At 46.0% G+C, this 12,080-nt stretch overlaps 1 protein-coding gene across 1 annotated transcript; it reads left to right on the top strand.

Moving 5' to 3' along the window:
* The first annotated feature begins 1,654 nt into the window (after positions 1-1,654).
* Positions 1,655-12,080, top strand: LOC119657869. Its single transcript, XM_038064995.1, has 4 exons — positions 1,655-1,797; positions 1,854-2,020; positions 2,087-2,201; positions 11,932-12,080. Exons 1-4 carry the CDS (start codon positions 1,681-1,683, stop codon positions 11,974-11,976), a joined length of 444 nt encoding a protein of 147 aa, XP_037920923.1. The 5' UTR covers positions 1,655-1,680; the 3' UTR covers positions 11,977-12,080.

Below are 12,080 nucleotides of genomic sequence, written 5' to 3'. Positions count from 1 at the left end.
GACCAGTAAAAACAGCGTTAATTTAAGTGCTACACCATTTGACGATGCGTTTATTGAGTATGAGGGTGGCAACATGTAAGTATGCATTCTCTAGCGTAGAAGGTTTGGCAGATCAGTTGTAAATTGGGCGATAAGATGTTGACTATTTTTGTCGATCCTTGCAACAAGCTTAGTTGGCTTCATCTCTCTAACCTTCTTTCGTTGTAGAATATTATCACGTTTGGATTTTGTGGAAGGTCCTTTTCCGCAATTGAGAGCATGGGATTGGAATAGGTTGTATGAACACTTTAATGCTGTAATTGAATGGGACCTGGTTGACTTGCAAGGCTCGTATACAATTTACTCAAACCTGCCAGATTCACTATGCACAAAGGGAGAGTTAAGGTAATTGCAAAGAAAGAGCCAAGAGTGCATGCAGATGCTCCAATCAACTCCGCCATATTCTCCTTCCATTCTAGACTTATATGGCATAACGTGACAGCGCAAGGGCGGATTGCAGTACAATTTGCCAAAAACGGTAGCCATTATCTTAGTACCAACTACGATCTGAATTTTGAGGCCGGAAAATTTGAATTGCTTGTAAAAAGTTTAGCCATTACTGACCTATTTTGAATTTTCACAATTATAGTGAAATATGTAACTTTTAATTTTTTAGCTCCTCGACAATATCGGAAGTAGGAGAAATAAGGAATTATTCAATGCGACAAGTGAGTATGTGGCCTAGGCAAGCGGCTTCACTACTTCTTGCTATAATTATAGGTATGCGCATCAGCTCCGAACTGCAGGATCAACTTTTCTGGAATCTCCAAGGAAGACTTCATAATTACTTGGACAAAATTTTGATGAAAATGAAAGTAGGACCAAAGATAGCACTCAGTGGAAGAGTCCCGCAAAACTACAGGTAACAGAACTGGTAGAAACCTTACCCAGTTTTGATTGGGTAATTCTAAAGTAACATCAGTAAGTGGTGAATCCGAATGGCGAGGTCTGCGGACAGGCGTGCCAGCCTTCAATGTTCATACCGTAGAAATTTTTAGGTAGATTTGGCCAGCTTATAACGTAACCCGATCATGAGAGCTCCTGTGCCTTACAATTCGCATTGCCGAAGTTACGGAGAAGCAGGGGAAACCCTTGCGCACTTTCTCCGCAATTGCCCAGCTTTAGCTAGAGTCAGGCTCAAACACTGGGTAAACCATTCTTTGAGGACCTCAGAAAGATTTCCAGCTACAGGGTCGGAGAGTTGCTTTCCTTCGTGAATGCTACGGGCAGGTTCTGAAGATCCCAGCTGGCTGGACTCTGGCTCCCTACCCTCATAACAACGTTACGGTCTTAGGAGTTTGTGGCATCAAAACGGCGCACCCCAGTACTAACTGGGCTCCTCGGAGCGGCCACTGATACCTAATTACGCAAAGAAATTTTTATAGTTACCTCATTTTCATGTGAGTTCAATTGTATTAATATTCTCTTTGCAGAGTTTCCGCGAGAAAACGAATGACAAATGGTAATGCCTTTATCGATCTTATGATCAATCTCGGGAGGGATTTTTTGAAAGCGACTGGCAATGGGAAACTGAGGATCCCAAACATTCATAAAAGTAACGTAACGTTGTGAATATTCAAAAAATTAAATTTAAAAAATGATACTCTAGCGTTTACTTCTGGTATCCTCAAGGCTGAGGTCATGGCATCTGATGGAATCGCCCAAGATATCGCAGTCTTCAAAAGAAAAACTGGCTTTAGTTATGAGAAGTTTAGATATCATGAGTTCTATGGATACCTTACCTTCACTGACCTCTGGGTAACACTCCCACAAATTTTCTGTTTGGCATTTTCGAACTAATTTCACCCCAACAGGCACAGTACAGAAGGCTTAGAGTGAAATTTCTGTTCAGCGTTGGTCTGGGAAGTATCACAGCACGTGTGGGTGCCAACAAAGTTTTCGTTAAACTTACCCTTGACGATGATAGCAGTAAACTTTTTGGTTACAGATTGGTGGAATACTACATAAAAGTTCACGTCAAGTATGTATATCAATGTCAAATGTTTCCTGGGAAAAAAGTTATATATTCTGGCTTTGTTAATTCTAGGCATGTAAAAGTTAGAGTCTATAACAACCTTCCAGTGGTTGACTGGATATTCTCACAAATTGTGAATTATGTTTCGAACCTTTATGTCAAGCAAATTTCATTAATGATTGAAAAGGTGAGTAGATGACAGGGCACAGATGTTAGATTCACATTCACTTTCATTTTCCTTTTAATTCAACTAAATAAGGTTTTCTACTTTACAAACTAACTTCCGAATTTTCCAAACCAATTTCAGAATTTTTCATTTCAAATTCAGAATTTCCCATTTCCCTCAGTAGTGTGACCGGCACTATGCCATCTGGCCCCGGTGCCGGACGCAAACCCTCCAAGCAAGGCTCTGACTCACAGGTCTCCTCGCTGGCGGGAAAGTGTGTTTGAACCAGTAACTCCAAGGTCTCACCAGAAGATTCTGTCCAGGAGCCTTCCGACCTTTTAAGTCAGGGGGGGCTCTTATGCTCCTTAGAGAGAATCTTACTGACCCTCACGGATTCACTGGTGCTTTCGATATTCTGACAGTAGTCCAACCAAGAATGCCGCTTGGCGGTCTTGATAACCGAGTTATTCTTCTTCAGGCAGTCCTTGTGTGGCTGCCAATATTTATGCCTGTAGCAGATGTTGAAGATTTCAGTGGTCAGCTTCCTGAGGTTGGAGAGATCTTCATTCCACCACGGTGGCAGCGTCTTCTTGCTGTACTTAGTAGGGAACGAGACTTGAAAGGCGGTATCGAATGCGTTTTCCAAAGCCCCGACCTTTAACTCCAGTTCGTCTGTCGTGCCAATCTTACCAATTTGCGCCGCGGAGAGTTTGTTCTTAATTAATTGATCAAATTTTCTCTTGTCGATCCTCCTGAAGGATTTGGAGACCACTGCGGGGAGATCTAGACTGAAAAGTATCCAGCTGTGGTCTGAGAAGGATCTCTGCTCAGACACTCTCTAGTTCTCCCCCTAAGAATCCCGTTGTCGGTTATCGAGGAAATATCCACAAATGTGGAGTGAAATGTACTGCGGTATACTGATAATGTCGCATGAAGTAGGTATGTAATTGGATAACCTTATCCTCGCTGGATGAAGTACGCATGCGCATAAAATAAAATAATTCATCTAAGATGCGAGGAAATTTTTAATTATCAAAATTTATATATACGATTATCGTTTAACCCTAAATTGGACAAAGGACGCCACCTACTGTACGGTTCGCTGAAATGTGTTCTAGCTCTCTCGAGAACTTTCCGAGAACTTTGCACTCCTCCTCAACTTTTTTGAGCTATGTGTTTTTTTTAGATGATCACTCGTCACTCATGTTCGCTCCATTGGATTTTGGCACTTGCCAACTTATGATATTTCTCAAAAACTTTCTTCTCCTTAAAGAATTTTTATTTATTTAACGTATACTGAATATTTAAACTTTACTTTAATTATGAAGAGCGATACAAAACAGATGGTAAGAAAATTAATGTTTACACCGCCGCGGTTGGAACAGAAGAGACCGGCTTATTTCCATGCGGTCCTTACTGTCCCAACCAACGGCATTTTTCCACCGCTAATTCTCCACTCCCTTGGTGCGTTCTAAAATGCGTGAGTGGAGAGTTCCGCGCCATCTACCCGTCCGCATCCGCAACATTCGAAATAAATTTCGAATGCTGCAGATCCTGCCGCGCCACATCACTCCGCCCCCAGACGAAACCTAGGGGGTTTCGGCGACGGATCCCGGAACTTCGTTCCCCGTTAATCCACAAAGCGGACACGACGCTGCTTCGGGGCGCACACGGGTTTCAGCCTGGACAAAGAGACCGCCTTTTTGTGTCCACCGATCTCGAGCTGGAAGAAATGTTCTCCCCTCTCGAGAACACGGTACGGGCCCTCATATGGAGGCTGCAGCGGCTTCCGGACGGCATCCGTCCTGATCAGCACGTGCGTGCATGTGTCCAATTCCTTGGGCGAACAAGCAGGTATGGACGAGTGTCGAGTGGGTGGTGGCGCTTTGATGCGTCGGAGATTGTCCCTCAGCAGACGCACCAACCCCGACTCCGTGATACCCGATCTCTTGTCGAAGATCGGATCGTTTGGGAGTCTTGGGTTCTCCCCGTATACCAGCTCCGCGGGGCTGGCAGCAAATTCCTCTCGGCGGGTTGTACGAAGGCCGAGTAGGACGAGAGGCAAGACTTGAGTCCAGGACGGGTCGTCGCGTGCCATAATGGCGGCTTTCAGCGTCCGGTGCCAACGTTCCAGCATCCCATTGGATTGCGGGTGGTATGCCGTAGTCCGCTGGCGTTTAAAACCCAGGAGTTTGCCTAACTCCGAGAAAAGGGTGGATTCAAATTGCATTCCCTGGTCAGTGATGACCACTGCAGGGACGCCAAAGCGAGGTATCCACTCTCGGCAGAGGGCTTCGGCACAAGATTGCGCCGTAATGTCTTTCAGAGGTATTGCCTCAGGCCACCGCGTGAACCTGTCGATGATTGTGAGGCAATACTTGTAGCCGTGCGAGTCTCGCAAAGGCCCTATTATGTCGAGGTGTATCGTGTGGAAACGCTTGGTAGTGCAGGGGAATGAGCCCACTTTTTTCCTTACATGCCTGGAGACCTTACACTTCTGGCATGCGATGCACTCTCTGGCCCAGGAATTGATATCCTTGTTCATGGAGGGCCAGAAGTATTTTCCGGTGACTAACCGGTTTGTTGTCCTGATGCCGGGATGCGCCAAGTCGTGAACTGCGTGGAACACTTCCTTGCGAAATGTGGCCGGAATGATATAATCTGCAATTGGGTTTTCGTCTTTTCTTAAAGTGTGATCTATCCACTGCCACTTTCTTCTTCTTGTTTGAATCATCTTCTTTCGCGATGGTATCCAGTCAGAGCACATCGATGGCAAAACGGAACTACGGCTCAACGGAGACTTAGATCTTTCCAGGATATAACACAACACAGAGAACCTTGGTACGGAACAATCTCAACTTGCGGTTGTTATTGAAGTATCTGCATTTCCAGATTTTGGAATAAATAGAGAATGTGGATGCAGTGTTGTTAATGAGCCGGATAAAGTTGAGTTCAGTGCCACCATTAGCAGAAACAATGCTTCCCAGATAGACAAACATCCATTGCTACTTACATCTTCTAATCAACGTGTCCACGAGTATCTGACTCTTACCTTGGCAAATTTCTTCAACTAAATATATCTTTGCGATACGATATATTTCACAGATTTTTGTTTAATTACTACCTCACCAGAATACCCCCATATATCTAGTGGGGCTGGAAGATCATTAGGAAGGAACAATCTCTACTTGATGTTGAAGTAACTTTATTTCCACAGTTTGGACAAAATAACTAAAGCGGATCTAGTGCTTTTGAAGTATATAGCGATACCAGATTCGATGTCAGCGTTAGAAACCACCCTAACAAGATATGCAAATCAATCGATGACTTCAGTGCATTCCCATTAAAGAAGATAGGAGGAGTAACCATAACCATTCAGGCCAAGAAGTTTGGGTTTCTTCTTCTTAGTTTTATTCGCCCTTTGTCCTGTTCACAAGCGGGGTCGGATCGTCGTGATCGGTTTCACCATTTGGTTCTATCAAATTCCTGATCTGGATGCAATCGGGAGGCTTTCAAATCCCCGTCCAGCGTATCAGGCCACCGTTGTTTCGGCCAGCCTTTCGCTTACCATCGACTTCGATGTTCAGAGCAATTTTGGTAAGTGGATTTTCGGTAACGCGAATTACGTGACCATACCATCGAACACGCCTTCCTGGGAATTTCTCCACGATCGGTATGACCCCATATCAATTGTGAATACCCTCATTTTTTTTGCAAAAACAACAAGGACTGGGATAGGATGGGTGAGGTGCGGGGGAGGGATGGTAATTAAAAAATTGGGAGTCGGAGAAGTTGCCGGTGTAGAAGACTACTCTGCCTAGGGAATCGAACAGACGGTTCTGTGACTGGAGGGAAAGGAGGATCTGGGGAAACAGATGAGTCCGGAGAAGGTTATCTTCCACGATCTCAATCTGCATGGCATTGGCGACAAGAGGATTGGGATGGGATTGGCACTTGGTCAGGAAGTTGAGGGCAAGACGGGCAAGGAAGGCATCGATGCGTCGGGTTTGGCAGGATTCATAGAGGATCTGGTTGGAAATGTACTTGGAGCGGTCCTCGTTTTTGAAGATGTTGGCGCAGTGGCGAAGGATCCTGCGCTCTCTGAGGCGGAGTCGCTCCATTTGGGATGGGGAGCAATCGGACCAGAAGATGAAGCCGAAGATGAGGAGTGGCCGGATGAGCTGTTTATAGCAAAACAGCTTAACCTTTTTGGGAGTTGGGATGTTGTATTTAAGGATAGGATACAGGGACCGGAGGGCACCAGTTGCACGGCCTAGTGCCCTCGTTATGCGTGGTACGTGGGAGAGGCGGGAGTTCATTGTCACCCCGAGGTAGGTGACTTCTTTAACAGTGGGAATGGGCTGGTCGTGGATGGTGAGTGATAGTGATCTGGTGTCACTCCACATCTTCGGAGTCATCCTCATGTCTCCATAGAAGACGATGGTCTCACACTTGTCGGGATTTAGGGAAAGTTTCCAACGGGTGAAATAGTGGTAAAGTTCGTCCAAATAAGCATTCAGACGCGCTTCACCACGGGAGATGTCTTTCGTGGTCGTATATATGATTAGGTCATCCGCGTATTGGAGGATCCGGATGGGACACGCGTGTGGAGGTGGTTTAGGGATGTCTGCGGTGAACAGGGAGAAAAGGGTTGCAGACAGTACTGAACCCTGGGGAATGCCGGCGGGGCAAGTATAGGACGAGGAAAGATGCTGCTGGATGTTGACTGAGGATTTCCGCCCATCTAGAAAGCTAAGAATTAGCTTACAGAGGTGCGGATGGAAGTTGAGGATTTCGGAAAGCTTGTACGTGAGTCCGCATTGCCATACGGAGTCGAAAGGTTTCCTTAGGTCGAGGAGACAGACTATGGTGGGTGTCCTCCGATTGATACCCAGTAGGATATCAGTCTTGAAGACCACCAGTGCGTGCTCAACCGAGTGCTTAGTTCGGTTGGCGAATTGGAACTCGGGTAGGGTGTTGTTTGAAGTGCAATGCTCATCTATGAGGGATTTGATAATCCGCTCGAAGATTTTGGTGGATGAAGAAAGGATGGAGATAGGCCTGTAGCTATCGGGATTAAGTGGATTCAGGTTCTTTTTTGGGACGGAAACTATGCGAGCATTTTTCCATTCGGTGGGGAAGTGTGCGTTGAGGACGCAATGGTTAATGATCGAGGATAGTGTGGTGGAAATGTTAGGGGCGCAGTTTTTTAAAACTATGGAGGGGATTTTGTCGAGACCCACTGATTTTTTGTTCTTGGAGGCTGCAATGGCAGCTTCTGCTGAACTTGGGCTGACAAAGTGGATGGGAGAAACACTATCATGTTTATCGGGATGGAAAAGGGGTTGAGTGAATAGGGTTAGGTTGAGACTGGGTTGGTAAAAAGTTGGAGTGGATTGTAGTTTATCTATGGATTCGCTCACAACACTTTCGAAGTGTTGATCGCGAATGTGGAGGGTGCAGTGGTGTGCTTGAAGGAAGTGGTCGGCTAGGATGTTCAGCTTTTCGGGAGTTGAGATGTTCTGTGGGAGGATGGTTGTTTGTTGGGAGGACTTGCCTAGACAAGGACAAGTTTTTCTGAGTTCCCTGAAGGTATCAGGGTTCAGCTCAATGTTAGAGAGGCGCTTGTGGAGGTGGTTGGTGTAGAGGGTTAAAATTCTATTGCGGATTGACCTGTCAAGGGAAAGGATTTCGTTGCGGAGTGGAGAGGATTGTGGGGAGTATCTATTCCTAAATAGCCTCCGCCTTAGGGTACGCTTGTATTTGATATCCTCAAGGATATCGTCGGGGAGAGAAATAAGGTTGCGGTAGTTGAGGGACCAAGATAGTATCAGCTCGTCACATACTTGCTGAATTACTTCAGTGTACTGACGAACTGCCCAATCTATAGTGTCGTTGGAAACTGTTTCGTTGGTTGGGAGGAGGAGAGGTTCAAGTCTGGATTTAAGGGTGCGGTTGATGAGTTTCCAGTTCACCTTCTGGAAGTCAGCGACTAAAGCGGGTGAGGGTCTGGTGGCTCTGTCGGGGAGTGAAACTTCTAAGACCACGGCGTCATGGTCACTGATACCGGGGGCTGTTTCTAGGAAGGGATAAGTATTGGGATTGGGTTTGATGGTGATGCTGCTGCTGATTAGGAAGTGGTCAAGGTAGGAATGGTAGTACCCTTTATTAAATGAAGGGAGGGCAGGGCTGAAGTGGGAGAGGTTAATATTGGGATTAGAGGTGGTTAGAAAACGGTGGAGCTTTTCCCCGTTCTGGTTGCCTGGCGTTGAGATCTCCCCCAATAATTATGTACCAGGACTTGTTTGCTCTCGGTTGAGCGGCACAGTAAGCTAGGATCGAACAGATGTCTTGGGTATCAAAGGATTGATCGGGACAGTAGACAGCAGCTACGAAGACCAGGGAGGATTGGGTTTCAAAGGAAATAAGGGTAACCTCAATAGATTTGAAGCTATTGGGCGGAGGGAACAGTTGTTTGGCAAGGAATTTGTCGGAAATAAGGATGGTCGTTCCACCACAGGTGTCTCGGCCTAGTGGATTGGACTGAGGACGGTCGGTTCTGAAGAGGTTGAAATTTGGGAAAACGGGCTTATGTTTATAGTGCAGCCTGGTTTCACACAGGAGCACTATGTGGGGCTTATGCTCGCCAAGAAATACCTCGAGTTCGTGTCTGCGGGCACGGCCGATGATCGAGTTGATGTTCAACTCGATGATCTTAACATCCATTATTGGATGTTAAAATACCGACCATCGCGTTGAACATCTGCAGGAATTCCTGTGATTTCTTGGCGAACTCGAGGAAATCGGGGTTGGAGATGTTCGGAGGGTTTAGGCGTTGGGGTGCTGGTGCCGCCGGGTTTCTGTTCCTCACGGTATCCGCGAAGGACACAGATGGCCGTGTGAAAGCGGTGTTTACAATTGTTCTGGGAGAGAGGATGGGACGGGACGGTGGTGTTCGTTTCTGGGCATTTCTCCTCGTCACAACTCGGACGAACATTGGGCAGTTGCGATAGTTTGCAGGGTGGTCGTTGCACCCGCAGTTCACGCACTTCGGCGCCTGCTCGGGTGTTTTTGAGCATTCGCCCGGACGATTAATCAGGTCACACTTCACGCAGCGGTACGCGAGATGGCAGTTTGTTGCTGCGTGACCCACTCGTTGGCAGTTTTTGCATTGCAATACCTGCTTGTTTTTTATTTGCTCGAAGCGCACCAGGGTATGTTGAATCGCCCTGATGCTGGAATTCTGTTGCTCCGAGAACGAGGAGTCGAAGGTGACTAGCCACGGATCTAGCTGGACATTCATGGTCCTCGCCCAGGTTGTGACGAAGGGTTTGACGCTCGTTATGCTGGAGGCTCCCTCCACATTCAGTTCTTCCATAATCTCGACTGGTGAGAAGGAAGCGTCGAGGCCTCTGAGGATGAGGCTTGTGGTTTTTTCTGTGGGAAGGGTGTAGGTGAAGAACTTGTTCTTGTTCTCCATCAGGATTTTTTTCGCTACCGAGTAGTCTTCGGGGGTTTTTGTTAGGATTTGGTGTGTATTAGCTGATTTTTTAATCAGGTAATTGTTGGGTAGGGCACGTGACATGGAATCTTTGATGGTTTTAAATGTATTTAGTGGCTTGACAACCACGAGTGGAGGAATTTTCCTACTTACCTCCTTGTTATGGGTGTTGGTGTTGATGGATGGGGGTGGCTGGTTCTGTTACTTCTTGTTGAGTGTACCCTTGAAGTGGATGGAACAGGAGCTGGTTTGTTGGTGGCGGCTGGCTTTGTGGCTTGTAGAGTTTTGCTGGTAGCAGCTGAGGCGTCTGCCATTTCAGTTTCCTCTGATGGGGGGGGGCAGTTTGCCCGAAGATGTTTTTAATGGTTGCCTCCAGCGAGGCAATGGTGTCCTTGAGTCCCAGAATTAGCTTTTCCTGGGAGTCGTTCTTTTTAAGGGCCTTCGATAGCTTCCTCAGGAGGCGTTTGTTTTGCTTTCTTAAGTAGACGTTGTCCCGGATCTCTTCGGTGGAGATCGGGGTACCCTTCATGGTGTCGGTAGAGTCTTGTGTGGAATCAGACTCGCAGTCCGTGGATGTAGCAGACTCCGACGTCGCTGCGTCCTCCCGCTCGGAGGGGGCATCGGTGGGGAGGGGACTTAAGTTGTTTTTCCTCCGCTTGTTCCCCTTGACAAGCGTGAATTCGCCCTCGGGCGGGGGCGGCATAATGGTTTTGCGCTTCCTCCCTCTATATGCACTTTTCGCGCACTTTTTTGGCGACGCGTTTGGTTTTTTGGTTTTATTGCTCAATTTCACTAGCCTCGGCTTAATTTTGCCGGGCGGTCACACTGTTTGGCGTTAGAGAGCAGAATCCCTCGGAGTGGGATTCTGGTGTTTGGCGGTTCGGGCGCACAAAGCGTTTCTAAATTGTTCACTCACACAACGATCCACTTGATTTTAATTGCACGTTATTGCACGTTTTCCGTTTCTGCTGTTCTGCGATGGTACGTCTCCATGCGCCGGCACCACAACTAAGACTGAGAATACCCTCATTTCGGATGTTTATTGTCTTTTATAGTCTGCCATCACTCAGAACCATACAGGGCGGACGACACTACGGTAATTTTGAGATTTGAGACCTTCGTTGATACGTTAATCACAAAGAATACCAGTTGTGAAACACTACTTCATCCAAGTTACACTAATACGTGAAGCAATTTCATAACCCAGTTTTCCATTGGCTGATAGCGTTGGCCCGAAATATTTTAATTACTCAGTTTCTAGCAGGTCACTGCCACTGACAGTAATAATACCTGCCTGCATAAAGGATTGGATGTACCCTGTGACAGTGTCCGTAACAAGAACAAAAAGGACTGGTGAGAGGGCGCTTCTCGGATGAACACTGACAGGGACACAAAGCTGTTTTGATGCACGCGCCACCCCTGGAACTTTACTTTTCGAATCGTGGTAGAATAATTTAACCCAGTAAACACGTGCTCTTCTGGCACTACGTGTTGTGGTAGAGCTTACCAGATATGCTCGTGTGACACACGGTCAACCACTCTCTCCCGGTCCAGACATACAATGTAAAGAGGGCGATGCTTCTCACGGTGTTTCTCCATGAGTAACTGTACAGCGTGTATTGCGTCAGTAATTCCGTAGTTCTTGGTAAACCCCGCTTGATTCACGGTTATTTTCACGATTTCGCCAATACGGTTGTCAAGAATATGTTCAAAAATCTTTATGGTATGGGAAAGTAACCGGATCGGACGGTAATTTGAACATTCTACTGGACAACCTTACTTTTTCCATATTTGAACTTTGGTACTTTGTCAGTCAGATGGTGTTCTACCTTTCTCGATAATCCGATTTAAGAATTCACCGAGCCACAGTGTTGGGTCCCAGCTCTTCGCTTTCCAGAGCTCAGATACGATGTCGTCAGGTCCTGTGGTTTTTCCCCGACTTCATTTGTTTTATTGCGTCCTCGACATCACTTAGGCTGACAGGTGGAATTGCTCCAAATGTCGTTAATGCTTCTGGAAGTGAAGGATGAACAATTGGTTCTGCTTAATTCATACTAAATTATTTGGATTTTTTTACAAATTTTTTTCAGATTAAAAACGGTTTTTTTTTTTTTTCAATTTTGCCAGTTAGCCTTGATTAATAATTTAGAGGACCGTCGTCCGCAATCCTATTCATTATTGGATTTTTTTTTTAAATTGGAAAAATTGTGTTGAATTTTCATTTATATCGCATGTTTTTTTCAATTTCAGAACTTGAAGGATGCCATCAAAAAAGTGTTTCGTAAAAAATTGTAATAGGACTTCATCCCTCTTTCTTGAACAAATTTGATTATGTTTTATTCGCGTTTATATATTGTTGAAACCGAAAATACTATCTATTGACAGTTTTTAATAAATTT

The sequence above is a fragment of the Hermetia illucens genome, chromosome 5 (assembly GCF_905115235.1).
Source record: "Hermetia illucens chromosome 5, iHerIll2.2.curated.20191125, whole genome shotgun sequence".
In the NCBI taxonomy this organism is placed as follows: Eukaryota; Metazoa; Arthropoda; class Insecta; order Diptera; family Stratiomyidae; genus Hermetia; species Hermetia illucens.
This window is presented reverse-complemented; position numbering and strand designations above follow the sequence as displayed.